Source organism: Siphateles boraxobius, unplaced genomic scaffold, assembly GCF_051911475.1.
Source record: "Siphateles boraxobius isolate OS27281-9 unplaced genomic scaffold, OSU_SipBor_1 130, whole genome shotgun sequence".
Classification (NCBI taxonomy): domain Eukaryota; kingdom Metazoa; phylum Chordata; class Actinopteri; order Cypriniformes; family Leuciscidae; genus Siphateles; species Siphateles boraxobius.
In genome coordinates this window covers 17,797,759-17,817,162 of record NW_027508734.1, presented here as the reverse complement: position 1 = coordinate 17,817,162, position 19,404 = coordinate 17,797,759, and the positions used below count along the sequence as shown (strand labels likewise).

At 38.7% G+C, this 19,404-nt stretch overlaps 2 protein-coding genes across 3 annotated transcripts; both read left to right on the top strand.

Moving 5' to 3' along the window:
* Nucleotides 1-1,625: 1,625 nt before the first annotated feature.
* LOC143736511 (zinc finger BED domain-containing protein 4-like) lies at nt 1,626-6,945 on the top strand. The gene is made up of 3 exons (XM_077227213.1): nt 1,626-2,657; nt 3,085-3,282; nt 6,892-6,945. Exons 1-3 carry the CDS (start codon nt 1,626-1,628, stop codon nt 6,943-6,945), a joined length of 1,284 nt encoding a protein of 427 aa, XP_077083328.1.
* A 544-nt stretch (nt 6,946-7,489) lies between these two features.
* ache (acetylcholinesterase (Yt blood group)) lies at nt 7,490-19,252 on the top strand. 2 transcript variants are annotated; one of them, XM_077228270.1, is made up of 5 exons: nt 7,490-7,730; nt 13,404-14,881; nt 15,111-15,303; nt 15,461-15,639; nt 16,368-19,252. In XM_077228270.1, exons 2-5 carry the CDS (start codon nt 13,471-13,473, stop codon nt 16,487-16,489), a joined length of 1,905 nt encoding a protein of 634 aa, XP_077084385.1. In that variant the 5' UTR covers nt 7,490-7,730; nt 13,404-13,470; the 3' UTR covers nt 16,490-19,252. The 2 variants fall into 2 exon arrangements, with proteins under 2 accessions (XP_077084385.1, XP_077084386.1); XM_077228271.1 differs by lacking the exon at nt 7,490-7,730 and adding an exon at nt 10,251-10,340.
* The last annotated feature ends 152 nt before the right edge of the window (nt 19,253-19,404 follow it).

The following is a 19,404-nucleotide window of genomic DNA, read 5'->3' as shown; positions in this document are numbered from 1 at the left end:
GTCTTCACCGCCCTGGCCGCCCGAGGGGTCTTCACCGCCCTGGCCGCCCGAGGGGTCTTCACCGCCCTGGCCGCCCGAGGGGTCTTCACCGCCCTGGCCGCCAGATGGACTTTGTGTTTCGTCCTGACCGCCCGATGGACTTTGTGTTTCGTCCTGACCGCCCGATGGACTTTGTGTTTCGTCCTGACCGCCCGATGGACTTTGTGTTTCGTCCTGACCGCCCGATGGACTTTGTGTTCCGCCTTGGACTCTCAGGACTAAGTGCCATGTCCCTCCCATCCCGCCCTGGTCTGTCCCTCCCGTCCCGCCTGATGGAGCGTCTGGTAGCCGCTCCGTAGGGAGGGGGTAATGTCACGTGTCTGTCCTGTCTCCTATTGCACATGGGTGTCTTTGTTATGTTGGGCCATGTGCTCTTGTCATTGTTTGATCCCTCCCCCTCGTTACCTGATTAGTGTTTGAGTTCTTCCACCTGTTCCCTCTTGATTTGTTCCCTATTTAAGTCTCTTCTTGTTTGCTGTCTTGGTCGAATCTTTGTCTTATGTTACCCCTGTTCCTTGTAATGGTCTTCGTATTCGTGTTCTTGGTCAGTGTTTGTCATTCTAGTTCAGTTCTGTTTTATGTTTCATTGATTATGTTTTCCCCCTTGTGGGTTTTTGCTTTGTGTTTTGGTTTTCATTTGTTAATAAATATCCTTTTACTGCACTTGAGTCCTCTTCTCCACTTTTTGTAAATTGGATCGTGACACTAAGCTGCCAGAGCAGAACCCTGACAGTCAGCTGTGATTTGCCAGTAATTCATCATAAAAAATATAGTGAAAATGTTTCAGGTTGGAGATGACATATTGGCCAGTATGTGTTAACTTATACCTGTGTATTTCATTAAGTGATATACTGTCAAATAGGGATGCACGATATATCGGCGCCATATCGTTATCGGTCGATAAATGATTATTTTTAGTGTTATCGTTATCGGCCTGATAAGAAAATTTGGCCGATATATCAAAACCGATAAATTGGCGCCTTCCGCATGACGTCACACGCAACAGACGCGCGCGCATTTGAAAGTGTTTATGCTAGAGTGGAGACAAAATGTCAGTGGTGTGGGAGTTCTTCAGCATGAAAAAAGAGGACATCAAAATTGCAATTTGCAACAGCTGTCAATGTGAGGTAATGCGAGGAGGCAGTAGAACAAAAAACTTCAATACTACTAATTTAATTAGCCACCTGAAGTTTCGCCATTCCGAAATTTATAAAGACAATCAGACAAAAGTGACAAGCAAACAAACAGCGGTAGCCCTTACCAACAAGCCAGTACAACAAACACTTGACAGTACAAGGAAATTCGACAAGAGCAGTGCCAAAGCAAAAGCAATCACATGCAAAGTTATGGAAATGATAGCAGTTGATGACCAACCTTTTAGCATTGTTGATGACCAAGGATTTCGTCGGCTACTTGAGTTTATTGAACCGCGCTACTCCCTCCCTAGCCGGCGGTACTTTTCTGATGTGTCGCTCCCTGCTTTATACAATGAAGTAGCAACACACATCCACATGCTTTTGAGCAAAAATGTAACTCATATCAGTTTTACTACTGACATATGGAGTTCCGACGTAAGTCCAGTGAGTATGTTGAGCCTTACTGCTCAGTGGATTGAGGAAAACTTTGAGATGAAGAGAGTGGTGCTTCACGCACAAGAATGCCCAGGCTCTCACACCGGCGCTGCTATAGCGCGTGCATTTGAGAGCATGTTAGCTCAGTGGAACATAACGAAAGATATGGTTCATGTTGTCATGCGAGATAATGGCCGAAATATGGCAAAAGCCATGGAAGATTGTGGTTTGAACAGTCTTGGCTGCATGGCTCATACTCTTCAGTTAGCCGTACACGAAGGAGTTCTGAGCCAGCGCAGCATTTCTGACTGTTTGGCGATAGGGAGAAAGATAGTCGGACACTTCAAACATTCTCAGCTCGCCATGTCCCGACTCGGAGAGATACAGACAGTGCTAGGATTGTCAAAAAAGATGCTCCAACAAGACACTCCGACACGATGGAACAGTACATTTTATATGATGTCGAGTTTGATCGCGCAGAAGCGTGCACTTGGTGCCTATGGGGCAGAATACGAGCTTCCCGCATTATTCAGCGCATACCAGTGGGGCCTTATTGAAAATGCAGTAACACTCCTTGCACCTTTCGAAGAACTGACGAGAGAAGTAAGTTCACACAAGGCAACGACTTCAGATGTTATCCCCTCTGTTGAGGCTCTGAAACGTTTACTGAACAAGAGTCTCAGTACAGATAGCGGAGTGAAGACGACAAAAGCTACTCTGCTCGAGGCTGTGAAGCAGCGGTTTAACAGCATATACACAGAGCCTTTGTACGTCGTGGCAACGATCTTGGACCCAAGGTACAAAGATTGCTTTTTTGATCAAGCCACTAAACAACGAGCAACAGAAATGCTGCTGAGACAACTGAACAAGATGACAGCACCAGAAGATGCAGAGAAAGAGACGAGCGAGACAGAGTCTCCTTTAAAAAAAAGACGCACAGAGAGCGACGGAGGCGCAAAATCCCTGCTTGACATGTATGGTGAAATTCTTGAAGAAAACACAACTAAGGAACATCAGACATATGAAGACACTCCAGTAGGACAACAGGTAAAAAATTATCATATTAAAAAGTGCTGTACCTAACCATTTAATAACAAAGAAAAAAAACAGAATTACAACAAATACAATTTTATTTGACAACAGTTATAAAGAGTAGAAAACAAAACATTCATGTTAGGACTTCACTGTAAAAAATATAATTAATAAGCCATTACATGTTTTTACATTACTTTAACTCATAAGTTAAGCAATGTTCAACTTTTTTATTAGTTATACTAGATTAAACTCATGTATTAAAGTCAGTTTAACATAATTTAAGACTAAATTTAACAGCCAAGTTGACTGCACTTAATTTAAGGCAGCAAGTATTCTTTTTTTTTAATTTTTTACAGTGCTTACATGCATACAACTTTACATGCTTATTTGTGTTATATTGAAGAAAAGATTTTAATAGACTTTGTGTGCCTCTTTGTAGGTGAATGCATATCTAAGCGAGCCACCCATTTCCAGGAATGAGAGCCCACTGCAGTTTTGGAAAAGCAACATGTCACGTTTTCCAGCCCTGGCCCAAGCTGCACGCAAATACCTGTCAGCTCCCTGTACAAGTGTCGACAGCGAACGTCTCTTCTCAGCGGCATCAAACGTGATTGATGAAAAGAGAAACGACTTTTGTGTGAGAAAGCTGAAATGCTTCTCTTCGTTAAAAAAAACATTCCACTCTTACATTCACATAAGTAGCAGCCAAATCAATCCCATATAATTTCTAGTTGGCCTAACTGTTCTTAAATGCACACAAAGCAAAGTCATGCTTTATTTATCCATGGCACATTTTGATTCTTTGTTAATGTTGTTCAGTGACTAGTAAGTTTTATGCATTATTATTTTTTTTATCAGGCAAATTATATATTTGTATAAATAATATTGTGCAAAGATATAATTGTATAATTAATTTGAAAAGTTATGAAATATGTTCCAAATATAAGTTTGCTACATTTAGTGAATGAATTTGGGTAAAGAAAGATCGAGATGTTTCCTTGGAGTTTCCTTGTTTTCTGCTGTAATTAAAAAAAAAAAAAAAGCAGTTCACTGTATTCGTTTTGCTTTTGTTTTTGTAAACAGAGAAAATAATATCAGGATTTGTATTTATCGGCCAATTTATCGGTTATCGGCTTCCAAATATAAAGAGTTATCGGTTATCGGTATCGGCCAAAATTTCCATATCGGTGCATACCTACTGTCAAACATAAATTTGACAGCATTTTACAGTAAATTTACATATAATGTGATGTTAAACCCTGCAGTTTGTTTTTACGATTTTAAGATTTTTTTTATTTTCTTCTGTAAAAATTACAAACAATTGTTGCAGTGTAGCAATAATATATCACCAAATCTTGAATACTTAAATTTGAACATTGCGACCAAATTGTTATTTTTCATCTTTGACTGATGAAGATTTAATTGGTTGAATGTTACACTTTTCAGTTTAAAGTAGACAGGTGTGGCATTGTGTCCTGCCCCAGTATGTGTCCTGTATTCTGCACAACATTTCTATTTATTTTTTATGGCCTATGTGGCCACCACCTAGTAACTTGTCATATGCTTGTCAGAAATATTGCGCAAGTTTATCATAAAAAAGTGTGCTTTTGGTCATGGTTGATAACAGTACTGTAGGCCTGTTTTATGATTAATGTCTTCATAAATGAATATTTTATTACTGTCTATGACTGACACAAACATATTGCAGATAACAATGTACTGGTGTATTATTCAGAACCCTGCCATCAAATGATGGCATTGTTGTTTAATGATATCAAAGGCTACAATGTTTGTTCAAATCTCCAGTGATTGCGGAAATAAAATTAGCTCTGGACTCTGGACCATGAAAATATCTTTACTGACTGAACTTTCAACCTGCCAGCTGTCCACTAACCTTGATGTTTTATGAAGACATTTTATGAACACAAAAAGATGATAACTGGGTCATTTTGTTAAAGATTTTTCACATATAGGCCTATGTGAAAAATCTTTTACAGAATGACCCAGTAGTTATTTTAACTATAGTTAAAAATCAGCTCACCCTGCCTCTGTGTTATATTTGATGGTTATTATGGATATACAATCAAATTAGCTGAAGCGTTATGGGAGAGAGTGTTGGAGCACATTTTGTTTGTCATTATATTTGCTAAGTGCCTCAAACTTTATATATGTCTATAATATTCCCCTATTAATCTGTTTAGAGTTATTTTGACATATGTAGGCTACTACTTATTCCTAAACTATACTGTTGTTACAACCTGCCATATTTTATTTCAAGTTCATGAGTCATCAACTCACCAAGACCAATAGGATTTACCAGCAGGAGGAGCTCTAGAGCAGTTTGCTGAGGTAATATATATTGATGAGGTTGCTGAGAGATATATATGATTGGGTCGGAGTGAAAAAAGAGAGCAAAAAAGTAACGTGATTTAGTGGAATTGCACACGCCACTAGGTGACCACTGAATTTATATAAATCATTTTACTTGTAAAGAGAAACTGATTACATGTCAAATCTAAAAAAATAAATAAAAGAAAAAATCAGTTACAAACTACAATTAGTAAGTAAGTAAAGCCACCCTTAACTGACAGTAAAATTCAAGCCGCTCTGCCATTTTACAGTGGCATACATGCGTTTCCACTCGTTGGCCTGTTGGGGGAGCAGTTTCAAACAGATGCATGCTGGGTACAATTCTGCATATCAGCTTTTTGTGTTACTCTGTGTGATTTCTATCTACTTGAAGCACGACTAAGGATCTTGTATGCCTGCTGCCATCATTACTGTCATCGTCATTATATATAATTATTAGTATGCTTAAGGATTGATGCAGTATCATCCTTTAATTACGTTCATATGTCTCACATAGGCCTAAATGTATACTCAAATAAATACGTTTCTTATTGGTGCATCAAAAATCTTTTTGTTTCTGATTAAAAATGTAATCTTCCTAATGGCATACCTAGTTTTTGAATATCTTCACAAACAGCATTTTGTCTTCAAATTGCTGAAATTTACAGCAGTGAATTATAGGCCAGAATTATTGGGGGCAGAACGAGAGAGGGAGAGAGAGATTAATGTGTCCATGCAATCACCGGTAGGCCAGCAATTAGATAATAGGTTGAGCTCAGCAAACAGATGCTTTTAACTGCTCTTATTGATTGCTCTGAGAAGGTGCTTTTTTTCTATCCACCATCTCCCTGCGTTTTTCTGTCTGCCTGTCTGCAGTTTTTTCACTCTCTACTTGGCTTGGAAATACATTAATGGTGCTGATTTGGCAGGAATCACAAATGCAGAACCAACAAAGAGGAAGATGGATTTACTCTGTATTAGCATTTAAAATGGTGCACTATAATTTTCCAATTAAAGACTAGAATGCTCTAGGGAAGAGTACACTGATAGCAATAGGACATAGCCACTCTTTTGCCATACATATTCAAAAATACAATTTAGTCAACATAAATGTATTACTGCAATATTCTAAATGGATGACAGGAATGCGCTGTGTGAGTCATGGTGTGACCCACACTTTAACATCACACAGGTCCCAATACACTAATCTCATACACTATACACTAATGTCTACACTAATGTCAGTACAGATCCCCTGGTGGACGTTGACTTAAGTAAATATGTTCACAGAACTGTAACCCAGAGAAGGTTGGAGGCATACTGAGCTCTACTGAGATGGTTTACAAGAGAAACTCAAAGATTCAAAATCTGCTAGTTCAGTATCCCATAATTAATCGGATGACCTTTTTGCCTTTTTGTGCTGATCGTACTAAATCTGTGGAATAGATGTAAACAAAAAGTGTTTTAACCTGAACTGAGTATGCCACACTCTTATTTCTAGCTAAAAGCATTACTGTATCAAAATGTTTAAACGGGGAGGGGCATGACATTCAAGTACTTCAATTATGTGGAAATTATTTTCTGCTGAGTTCTGTGGGAGCAGATTCTATTTGGGCCTGGTCATTAGCAATGAAAGTGAGGAGGAATAAAGGAATGTGGGGAAATAACTGTGTAGAGTGGAGTAATCTTAGCCATTTACATCTCAACACCAGCAAGGTGATAATAGATTCTGCATGACACATTTTCTAGGTGAAACAGTAGGTTTAACGGTAGGTAAAAACAAGAACAAGGACAAGACATGTCCAAGAACAATGTGGACAAGAGACAACTTAAGTCCCTTAAAGTAAGAGATATAGCTCCATACTCTCTTCCATGCTTTTTGTTGTTGTGTGATAAGCTAGTGGCATCAAGGCAGGACAATAACCTGAGGAAGATTGGATCAGAACTGTAAATTGACATGTGAAGATGATGATATACAATCTTATCTGAAACAAATAAAATCAAATATAGATAGACAAATGTATGCAGCATGCTTATCTTTTGGAATGATAGATATATGGTATGATGTTATAATTCCATGATAGCCTATGCTTTTTAGAATATAGGCTGCTTATTTAGACAATTCTGCCTTATTCAAACAGAAACTAATCCTGCATTGTTACGTGCGGTATGCTGAGATTTAAAAATATATATATTTTTAGAGTTGTTATTAGAGAAAGAATCTTTGTGATAAACATAAAAAATACCCCATGTATTTTATATTGTACACTGTGCGTTTATTTACCCGGCGGTACAAAACAAGAAATATAGAGGACCTGAGAAATGCACTTAATGCTGACGCCTGCAAACGACAGACCCTACACACAGGCGCTTTAGATCTGGGTGGTGGAGAGCGTGCGAACAACAGTGGTGCATCGTCTCGCGAGAACTCTATGGTTTGTTTGGTTTTTTTTAGTCGATTTTGCTTATTATAATGAGTCTCCCCCTACCGACACAGCAATGCAGTGCGACTCTTCTCTTAGTTCCGTCTGAGGCTTGATCCAGCGTTAAAATCAGACAGGCGACACTATAATTCTCTCCCTTCACGCTACTCCTAGCCCAGTTGTCCTGCTTTTGCTTATCGCCCTACGGCACGGCAACAATTCTGGCTTTCTTCTTTCAAGGACAAGCAGAGGAGGGGAAGAGCCCAGGGCAGAGGCGCTGAAGCAAAGCCGGCTTGTGAACTGGAATCACCAGGTAGCCTACAATAATTTAGTCATCTTTGCGGCTTCTATAGTTTTTAATCGGGCACTTCATATGCTCTTCAGTTGACTAGTCCAACAGGCTATATTGTGTAAAAAAAAAAAAAAATATATATATATATATATATATATATATAGCCTATATATAGAAGATGAGATCCGAATTTAGCGTCAGGGTTCAGCTACTCTGGGCATATTTACATTTCGATTCATGTTGCATTTATAAACGAATAAGGCAGTTTTGTAAATATTATATCGTGTGTTGTTGTACAGTCATGAATAGTGATCGAGTAGGGGTTTAATTAAGAATATAGTTAACGGCGCTGATTATTTTATGTCATTTTGTAGGCCAAACCGATTATTGCATAATTGTTATATGAAGCACTGACTGTAATTTCTGTTTTACAGTAGGCTGCGCTAAATATGGATAATTCCAGACAAAATGTGCCGCCAAAATTGTGCGCATTGCGAATAAATATATTTATAAACAAGTAAGCAAACCGAAAAACATTGTGAGTATTGGATGCTCGTGTCTTTAATGGTCATATTTGTGGCGCTGAAGAATAGATGAAATTAGACATGCTAGAGAAATACAGTGGCGCACGCGCACTCGGAGACCCTGGTTCCCTGATAGCAAGTCTTGTTTACCTTTAGCCAGTGGCGGTTCTAGACCATTTCAACTAGGGGGGGAGGGGGGACAAGCTGGGGGCCAGTTGTACTATTAGAGGGGCCAGTTACATTTAGACCTTATTGTTGTCATATTTTCTGCACTGCACTGCAGGCATTAACAGGCAAAATACCATGTTTATAATCATTCAACAAAGCATTTGCATTTCCATTATATTTTTACATTTGCATTACATATTCAGTATTAGTCACAGTAACTGTAATTGACATGATGTCCTTCTTTCTCTTCATTTTGGTGAGAACTATAGAGCAAAAGCAATGGGGACCAAGTAGCGTATTAATTTATTTACTGAAAATAACTGACTTGCTAGGTAACTACTAACCGTTTACAGGGTTCCTGCACACCTTTTAAAGCCAAATTTAAGGCTTTTTAAGACCTGAAGAAATCAAAATTCATACCGTACATTAGGGGTGTGCAATATTGACAAAAATATATCTCAATATTTTCAATGTTTTGTTGATAATTAGATGATATTTTACTGATTGTGTTTTTGTGCTGGTGACATGGCTGGTTTAGGCCTGTTGTTGACAGCAGACTCACAAAGATATTCATATTTTTTAATATTCTATGCAGTGTTCAGTTAACAGCAGGGACCGAAATTAAATTTTTTATTAATTTAATTTGCCACCTTAAATTGATTTCCAGGGGCATTTTTACCTATATATGGACATTCTTTCTAAACTTATTTAGAGTTATGAATCACCTTTTATGTCAAATACTAACATTCAAATTATACAGTAATTATACTTATTTATACAATAATACTTAATTATACAATAATTATACAGTACCACTGTTACCAGTCAAATTAAAGTATTTAATCAAAATCAATCTTTGCAGTGCAGTCTAGAGGTGACACAGAAGCGGCATTAATATATTTACAGTCCATTTATAATTTCATAAATAAAGCTACGAGATATTTTTTTTAAATCAATATTTAAATATGAAATGATTTCTAATTTTAATGTTTTAATTAAAGGATACTTTAAATATGAAACTAAAACCGCCAGTAGGCGGCGGCAAGTCACGGTCTTAATAGGTGAGTTGAGGGATTCATTCATTCAACCGATTTGTTCAAACGGCTGATTCATTCGGGAAAGGAGCAAGTGATTCCTTCAAAACGCGGATTTCAGTCTATAAATCATCGCTGTCTGTTGCATTGAGACTCTGCTACGGTTTCATTTTGAAATTCTAGTCGGCGAAAAAAAGGGAAAACAAACAATATTGTCTCTAAAAAGTAACTCCCAATGTTCACTTATTGTTAATTTAACTGTTGTATAACATCAATATCACAGTTGCAATTGTGCACGGCAAAACGGCACTCTTGCTGATCTGATATTCTAAATAAGAACGTAATATGATATAAATATAAGACATAAACTAATTTGGGGACATAGCCTACCTATGAACCGCACACAGCAGTGAAAGGACGATAGAGAAATGCGATGTCAGCTCACAGTGCCTCGTATAGTTAAGACATTGATTACAATATCATAATAGACAATAGCCTACACATCGCACACCCGATACGCACAAAGAATGAACTTGCAACTGAACTGACATTTACCAGCTTTCTCCTTCTCTCCTCTCTCGCGTGCAGGAGACAGACGTTATTCTGCCGCGATTCCCGCGAATGTGATGCGAATTGTCACGTGAACAAGCAAATCCACAAATAGAATAATAAAAAAATAATACGCATACAACAATAACAACGATAGCAAAAAAACAGTTTTGTAAAAATTATTTCACACTCCACATTTAGGGGGGCCAAGCTTGTTGTCACAGGGGCACGGGCCCCCCTGGCCCCCCCTCTAGAACCTGCCACTGCCTTCAGCACCTGTCTACTTGTAACCTTTTTTCTTTTTACCAATTTAACTAGAGCGTCAACCGATCGCTCGTTTGCTTCGAATCCTTCTGGTACGTAGCCTAAAGGCTCAGTTTACGTGCATGCGTGTCTGTGATTTCTGTTTATTGAAGTTCACCGCAAAACACGGCGATTGGAATTATTAAATGTTTTCGGATTTCCCTCTCATAGCTTTCATGTCAAGGTTAGATTTACACTTATTTTAATGATTTGGGTCTTCACTGCTATGCTGATTTCTCCATGTAGCCTACCCATTTTATGTCGTAATGCACTCTCAATGTGTAGAGATAACACATAGCCTATTAGTAAGCTAGCTCCCCACCCACCCCCACAATTATGTGGACATCGGGATGGATTTCAAGGAATTGTATCTCTTTTTGCGTGGGTGTTACAATTTTTTCATGTATACACTGCAGTTTAAGAAATATTCCACATGTTTCCTTTTTCTAATTAAAATATTTCAAACAAAACAATTTTCTTGGAAATATGTTTTCTTAATTGTTTTTCTGTATGTGTCCTCAATATCACTTTCCATCATGTTATCTGTTGTTTCCCTTTATCTATCAAAAGCCAAGCTGTGATAAAATCATCCTCCAGCCAGATATTGATGAAATGTTTTAGTGACATTTTCCTAAAATGGTTGAAAATTAAATAACTTGTGACATCCTCATGTAAGCTAACTCAAATCCCTCCCTGAAATAAGTCTTAACTGGACCTTTTTTTCAATGCTCAGTTGCAGCAACAAAAAGAACTTACAGTGATAATTGAATGGTTTTCTTAGTTTGAACAGAGTACATTTCTGAAAGTCTGACACAGGCATATTAATTTAAGTTAGATAGCTCAAAATATACTGCATTACAATAATGACCCACTTGGTCTCTCAATTACATAGAGACTTCTGACTCAGATGTTGATGCAGTTATGATAAGCTTTTAGACTTCAGAAGCTGTGCTCCTCTGGGAAAAGTTAATTATAGTCGTAAAACTGCCTCAGAGAAGGGCAATTAACATTAGTATTCTATTGTAGCATGGACACTACCTCATCAACTGGGGGATTGTTTGAAAGCTTAAAATATTGTGGTTGTAATTGTAATATTAGCATGTCTGTAGTTGGCTCCTGAACAGCATGAGCACAAGCATGTATGCATGGGCACGTGTTCACTGCTGAGAACGCTCTCATGAAATATTAGATGGACAGACCACGAAACGGAAAATTCCATCGATCTCAGTGCCGCTCATCAAACTGTCAGTTTTGAAATGTTTTGGCCTATTGGTCATGTCACACTGTGGGTACCACGAACTGACACACAAATAGATTGTCATTTAGGTTTGATGGTGGTATTAATTCGGTCAAAATTTTTGCTTCCACTGTTAGTGAGAAGGAAATTCTAACTAATCATGTTTAGTCTATTCTGTTAATGGCATTCATTGGACCTACTTGTGGTCATTACAAAATTAACACACGGCTCTTTTTGAGGATATTAATGGGTTAACTCACCACTTCATTCACACATGAAGTAAGCAACAGTCTTAGAGATGGAAAAAAAATTGAAACCAAGTACAGACCGACTGGACAAATAAGTGAGGATGCAATGAGAAATGCAGGCAGGCTCTTAATTTCTATGGCAACAGAGCTCAACCTGAGATAGATTTAGGTTTACTGACAGTGATTGTGATGCATGAAAAGAATGAGAAAGGGACAGATATATGCCTAATGGCTTAGCATTAAAGTTTCCCGTTAAATTGAAAAAAGACAGACTGTCATTCTTCCTCATACGAAAGAATTGTGGAAAGTTAGACAGAGAAAGTAAGCTGTGTGTTTAATGACATGATAGTGTGCACAACAAAGTGTAATCCCAAGCTGAAAGCAAACCCCCCAGTGAACTTCATACATGGATTCCAGGATCTAATTTGAGTCCCGGCAGCCTCTCCCCCCTCTACGTCTATCCGCAATCCCCACTTATAGCTACCCTTGCCCCCCATTTCCAGCATGCAGCTGTCTTTTAAGATATTAATAAATCCATTGAGACGCTGTGACTGATGAATTGGATTGCAGTCCCCCAAGCCTCTTTTCACTATTGATTCCAATATAATCTTACTTGTTATTTTAAGATCGGTTTCTCTGAAATGGCCAAGAGATTATGTAATGAGCAGTCCAGTTTAATGCATTTGGCACCAATCCCTTATTAAGATATCTTTTATTCTAATAATCCATTGATGGTGGCTTTGAAAGCCTCTATTTCATTATTTCACCAAACACAAAAGAAAATGTTTGTAAGAATGTTTCAAATGTTTTTCCATACAATGAAAGTTCATTGTATGGGAAAAAAACAAACATTTTCCAAATATCTTCTTTTGTGTCACACAGAAGAAAGAGAGTCATAGGCTTGTTAACAACATCAGGGTGAGTGAATTGTCATTTTTGAGCAGACAGCCTCTTTAATTGTGTAAAGATTGGGTTGCAGAGAACACTTACAGTAAGTGATGCTTTGTGTAGGGTGCTTGTAAAAGAGAAAGGGTTGGAAAAACAGAGAGGCTGATGGACTGATAGAGAGAAGTAACACCCTCAAAAATAGAACCCCACACAGGCAAAGGGGGCTGGGTGAACAGAAATAGCCTTGTTTAAACAGACACTCACACAGCTGCAGTCAAATTCATGTGCTTCTATCCCTAACTGTGACCCCAAAACTAATCCAGTCAGCATAGCAACCAGGCAACATGTAAAACATAAACATTCACCTCACAGGTGTGTTTGTGGGTCCTAGAAAGTGAGCATGAAACCTAACTAAAGCAGACTCTGAATTTATCTACGGATCAGTGCCTTTTTGTTTGGTCGCACTGACAGGGCCAAGCAGGCTTAAACAGTGTTCATTCAGTCACAATAGACTTTGAGCATGCAAATTTTAAATGTACATTGAATTCTATCAAGAAGCCGGTATTTTTTTATTTTTTTTTGCTATGCAAAATTCGCAGGTATTGAAATTTATTCTTGGGGAAACTTTCTTTGAATGAGCTTGTGTTTCTGGTATTCAGCATTCACATGCATAGGATGAAATTGAATGGATCGAAAATCTGTTTTGTTGCCTCAGTTTTGTAACTTTTGTCTTTCATCCACAGGTCATACTGACCTTGGCTCAGAACAGTGTGATCACAGTAGTATCCCAGCGAACAACAGAAAATCACAATGAAGACCTCAGACATTTGCATTCTGCCCGCTGTTCTCCTCATGTTCCTTTTCAACTGGTGTCTCGCGCAGAGTGATCCTGACCTCGTAGTAGCAACAAGGCTGGGCCGTGTGCAGGGTGTACGCTTGCCTGTTCCAGACCGGAGTCATGTGATCGCTTTCTTGGGCATCCCGTACGCTGAACCTCCACTGGGTAAGAGGCGTTTCAAGAAAGCAGAGCCCAAAAAGCCCTGGAATGGTCTCTTCGAGGCTAGAGACTACCCAAATGCCTGCCATCAGTTCATAGACACCTCTTACCCAGGCTTTCCAGGTATCGAGATGTGGAACCCCAACAGAATGATGAGCGAGGACTGCCTGTATCTTAATGTGTGGGTACCTCCTACCCCTAGGCCACAGAACCTCCCAGTAATGGTCTGGATATATGGTGGAGGCTTCTATAGTGGCTCCTCCTCTCTTGATGTCTATGATGGCCGGTACTTGGCATACTCTGAAAGGGTAGTGGTTGTGTCTATGAACTATCGTGTTGGAGCTTTTGGATTCCTTGCCCTCAATGGCTCATCAGAAGCACCAGGAAATGTGGGTCTCCTTGACCAGAGGATGGCCCTCCAATGGGTCCAAGAAAACATCCACTTCTTCGGCGGTAACCCAAAACAGGTCACCATTTTTGGAGAAAGTGCTGGAGGAGCATCAGTTGGCATGCATGTTCTATCACCAGACAGCCGCCCGTTATTCACACGTGCCATAATGCAGAGCGGTGTTCCTAATACACCCTGGGCTACCGTTAGCTTTGATGAGGCCCGTCGGAGGGCCACCTTGTTGGGCAAACTCGTTGGCTGCAGCGAGGGTAACGATACTGAGCTGGTTGACTGCCTGAGGAACAAAAATCCACAGGAACTAATTGATCAGGAGTGGCAAGTGCTCCCCTATAGTAGCTTGTTCCGCTTTTCCTTTGTCCCTGTCATAGATGGTGTATTCCTTCCCGACACCCCAGATGCCATGATTAGCTCAGGGAACTTCAAATACACTCAGATCATGCTGGGTGTAAATCAGGATGAGGGATCTTACTTCTTGCTTTACGGCGCACCGGGATTCAGTAAAGACAATGAGAGTTTGATATCTCGAGAAGAATTCCTTGAAGGCGTGAAAATGAGTGTTCCCCATGCTAATGAGATTGGCTTGGATGCAGTTATCCTTCAGTACACTGACTGGATGGATGAGAACAACCCCCAAAAGAATCGAGATGCCATGGATGATATTGTAGGAGATCAAAATGTCATCTGTCCTCTGCAGCATTTTGCAAAGACTTACGCCCAGCACACTGGCCTCCATACCCAGCAGGGAGCCGCAGCTCAAGGGACACTAGGCTGGGGAAACTCAGGACCAACAGGCTACAACAGTGGCAACTCACATGGTAAGGTCATTATAGTGGTAAAGGATAACAGTGTAAAACACACCGGAGTGAAGCATCAACAGTTAATAAACTTAATGCATCCTTACCAAGTCGGACAGATGTCAGTATAAAATCCAAGACCGATGGGATGAAGATAGAGCAACACGTACATTAACAGAGTGTATCTTTTTATATGAAATTGTGCAATTCCAGTTTTTCTTCAATCTATACCCCTTCTTTTTGTCCTTAGGTGCTGTGTACCTTTACCTGTTTGACCATCAAGCTTCAAACCTGGCCTGGCCTGAGTGGATGGGCGTAATCCATGGTTATGAGATTGAGTTTGTGTTTGGCCTGCCATTAGAAAAACGACTCAATTACACAGCAGAGGAAGAGAAACTCAGTCGACGAATGATGAGATACTGGGCAAACTTCGCTCGCACCGGGTAAGAGGTGGCTAAATGGCAAAAGAGTCTGTGTCCATGAAAAATTTGTCTTCATGCTTTTTCAGAAAAGGTTCAACTTATCTAATAGTTGTGTAATGTTGTGTATTGTTGCCTAGAAGGTTAACTCCCTACATTCTTTTTTTCTGTCTTCATGAAGTAATCCCAACATTAACAACGATGGCACCATAGACAGTCGGAGGAAGTGGCCTCAATTTACAGCTACTGAGCAAAAGCATATGGGCTTGAACACAGAGCCACTGAAGGTGCACAAGGGTCTAAGGACACAGGTTTGTGCTCTGTGGAACGGCTTCCTGCCTCGCCTGCTTAACATCACAGGTAACAAACCCAACCAGTATATTCCTCTGTCATGCAATTACATTATCTTATACATTTAAACATGGAAGATCTACAGAGATACTGTAGGTCATTTTCTTAGAGTTTAGTTTAAAGATGAAAAACTGCAGGTTTGTGTTTTATGGAATGGTACAGTGGAATTTATTGTTTAGTAGAGGGAGTCTACATAACAGTAAGATTAAATCATCTTACAAAAGAAAATGTGTTAGGTTCACTTTTTCCTATCTAATTTTCCCCTCTCTAACATTTTTTATTAACATATTTGAAGTCTGAACAAAGTACAGCCACAATGTAAACTATCCACTTTGTTTCTCAAGGAAATGCCTTGTCTATTCTAGTGTATCTGTTTTGCTCAGAATCTAAACAAACGTCCTGTGCCAACTATTACACTGGAAGTGAACCAGAATATAAAGCAATTAAACACTTGCTCTTGGGTGGGGGCAGGGAGGATTGTGCAGGCCTGTCCATAGTAACTTAGAATCGTAAGTTATAAATTCTCCTGTGGGAGCTGTTGCCAAATTCTTTGTTAAATGGGTGGGACCTTTCTAGTGATGAACTACTGTTGAGTAGTTAATGGATTACTTGGTTTCTACAGCTCTCTGTACAGAAATGTTATTTTCTGCCATTCTTAAAATCATCATTCCCTCAACGTTTTTCTCTTGCCTTTCTGTCAAAGCTCATGCTGTTGTTTTCCCATATTTCTTACCCAGAAAACATTGATGATGTTGAGCGACAATGGAAAGTGGAGTTCAATCGCTGGAGCTCTTACATGATGCATTGGAAGAGCCAGTTCGACCATTACAGCAAGCAGGAGCGCTGCACAGATCTCTAGATAAATCTGGTGTTAATGTAAGAAAGTGTAGATCAAAGGAAGGGAAAACTGATGACCATAACCCTTAATAGTCTCTTTTCAGAACAGCAAAGGTTGCCAAAGCTTTTTCGTTGATTACAGTCTCTGAGTAGGCATGAGAGTGAATTTGTGAATGTTGCACTTTAGTTCCTCCCTGTGTAGAATATTATACTTATCACTCAATTATATTATGTGAATATATATATATATATATATATATATATATATATATATATATATATATATATATATATATATATAAGAGAGGAGGTGAATTCAAGATGCTATTAGAGATTACCAAGTGCTACGGTCATCAAATGTATGTATCAGAAAAAAAATGTTATAGTTATATTACCTCTGAACAGTGACACATGTCTGTTCCATTGGAACCTAGAAACCCTCATTTACACTGGTCCTCAGGATCCCACTTTTTTTAATAATTTTCTTGTTTTTATTGGCTTAAATTATATTGGCTGATTTACCATACATTTATCTCCATAATGTATCTACCACATCTACTCAGTAATTCATGTGCTACTTTATCCGGCTGTCTCTGCTTTCTGACTGTGGTCCAACTCAATATATTAATACTTCATTCTGGAATCAGGAGCCATTTCATTTCATGTATGTTGTTTAACTGTACTGAACAGTTTCTGTGTGGGCGAGTCTGTGTGTTAATGTACTAATATTTAAAACCTATTTTTATTTCGATTGCTACTTACATTGCATGTAGTCTAGTGCCCACAGCATGACTCTTCGTGTGTGTGTGTGTGTGTGTGTGTGTGTGTTTGTGTGTGTGTGTGTGTGTGTGTGTGTGTGTGTGTGTGTGTGTGTGTGTGTGTGTGTGTGTGTGTGTGTGTGTGTGTGTGTGTGTGTGTGTGTGTGTGTGTGTGTGTGTGTGTGTGTGTGTATATGAGAGAGAAAGTCTGTGTTTACCATTTACCAACTACACTGGACAGTATACATGTCTGTGTATTTCACCTCTTCTTAGTTCAAATTTCATACGGGCATTGTATGTTTGAGTATTTTATCTGGGATGGAGGAGAGGGCTTGGCAAGTAAGACTAATGTATGTGTGCCAAAGGGTCAATATAATTTCCCCCCCTTGCTGTTTCCCTCTCTCGATGGGAAAGGCTTCTCATTACGATAATGGAGGGAGAGTAATTCACTTAGTGCTCATTTGAAATGACAGCCCGCTGTGTCAGCCATCTTAACTCTAGCCCTTTTGATGCAGTGGGAGGATGATGAAGGAAAACACAGGCAAAGGAAGCTGTAAGGACAAACAAGAAAACAGGGTTACAAAATGCTGACATGCTCGATATTTATTGTAATATTTGGTGTATTTTTTATTTAATTAAATTATTTGCATGATTGCATCAAGTATCAAAAGAACTAAAAGTTTTTAGTTAGCTTTAATAAGAGCAAATGTTTATTTTTGTGTGTATTTATTAAGAGTGTGGAATTGCATACGTATATATTGAATTTTGCCTGTGAATCTGGATCAAAAATTATTTTGTATTTTACTGTGTGAATGTATCATAGTCAATCATTCTATCATAATATACACTGGCATATACACGTGAACATGCTGAATTTGTGAATGCTAGCCTATGCCCATCTCATTGACTTCCCATCAGTCTGTTTTTACTAAATCTAGAGTATATGTCTAGTACCAATCATCTGGTATTTTGTTAACACTTTGGAAGGGATCTGCCTGAGTGCTGTGATGAGACAGCAGGTCTTCCAGCACACAAAACGATAGGTTGACATTAAGCATTTAACTTAATATGAATATGACTGGAATAATGTAGATTAGCTTTAAAGAATGCCATTTAAAATGAAAATAATATGTTGTACTATCTATAAAATGTAATGCAAGTATGGTGCAATTATGTGTGTTTGTTTATGGGTCTGAACGACAGCTGCTCTTTTCCAACTATCTCTTCCACTTCATGAAATCCCCCTGTGCATGCCTTAGACCCCTCCTCCTCTGTATTATGCGCTTTTAAAATTGACTGTTATCCTCTCTGACAATATTAGTGCTGATGTCTGTTTATAATATTACATATTTATAGCTATAAAAACATTATAATAGCCCAGAGATAGATATTGATGTTAGCAATAACAAAATACACTTAAAATGGAATATATTTATTTGAATGCTTTGATACTCATCTAATGTCAAAGACTTGACTGATAAAAACAGTGGTCATGAATTGACAGCAATGATCATAAGTATTGTAACTGTTTGTAAGTCAGCTGTTTCTTCAAAGCAATATAGAGTGCCATATGGTATCTTGCAAATATTTTTCTTCGGTTCTTAATGTTATTGTTTGGCTAATTTGCATTAGCTTGGCTTTAAACGTTTCCTTATGTCGTATATTAGGGCAATTCTTAAGTAAATTGGTTGAGGAAACCTGCCCCTTAATTTTACCACAAAGAGAAAATGTTATCCATAAATATTATATGGTAAATTCATATTATTCTACCCCAAATATATGTAGAACAATGCACATAGCTAAACAAGCATGTGTTCTGAATTTGTTGCACTTTGAAAACATTTATAACAACAGAAATAACTGTTAAATCCAGATATCGCCTGTCGTGTCAAATTAGTGCCAAATGTGTATAGTGACAGGATCGTGCAAATCCTCCGTGTGATGTTATTTGTCATATCCGCCCTCTTTGGGCACCATATCAGAAGCTTTCCAACGCAATCACAATAAAAGTTATTGACTTAAAGGAAGCTGCTTGTCTGTGTGGTTCTTCTCTCATACAAAGTATTGACTAAATCTGAAGGTGAATTCTAGTAATGGACTGTTTTGTGCACCAGAGGGCAGCATACGCAGGATTATACATTGTACGGGCCGACAAAACGTCCTTTTACTAAACTTAGTA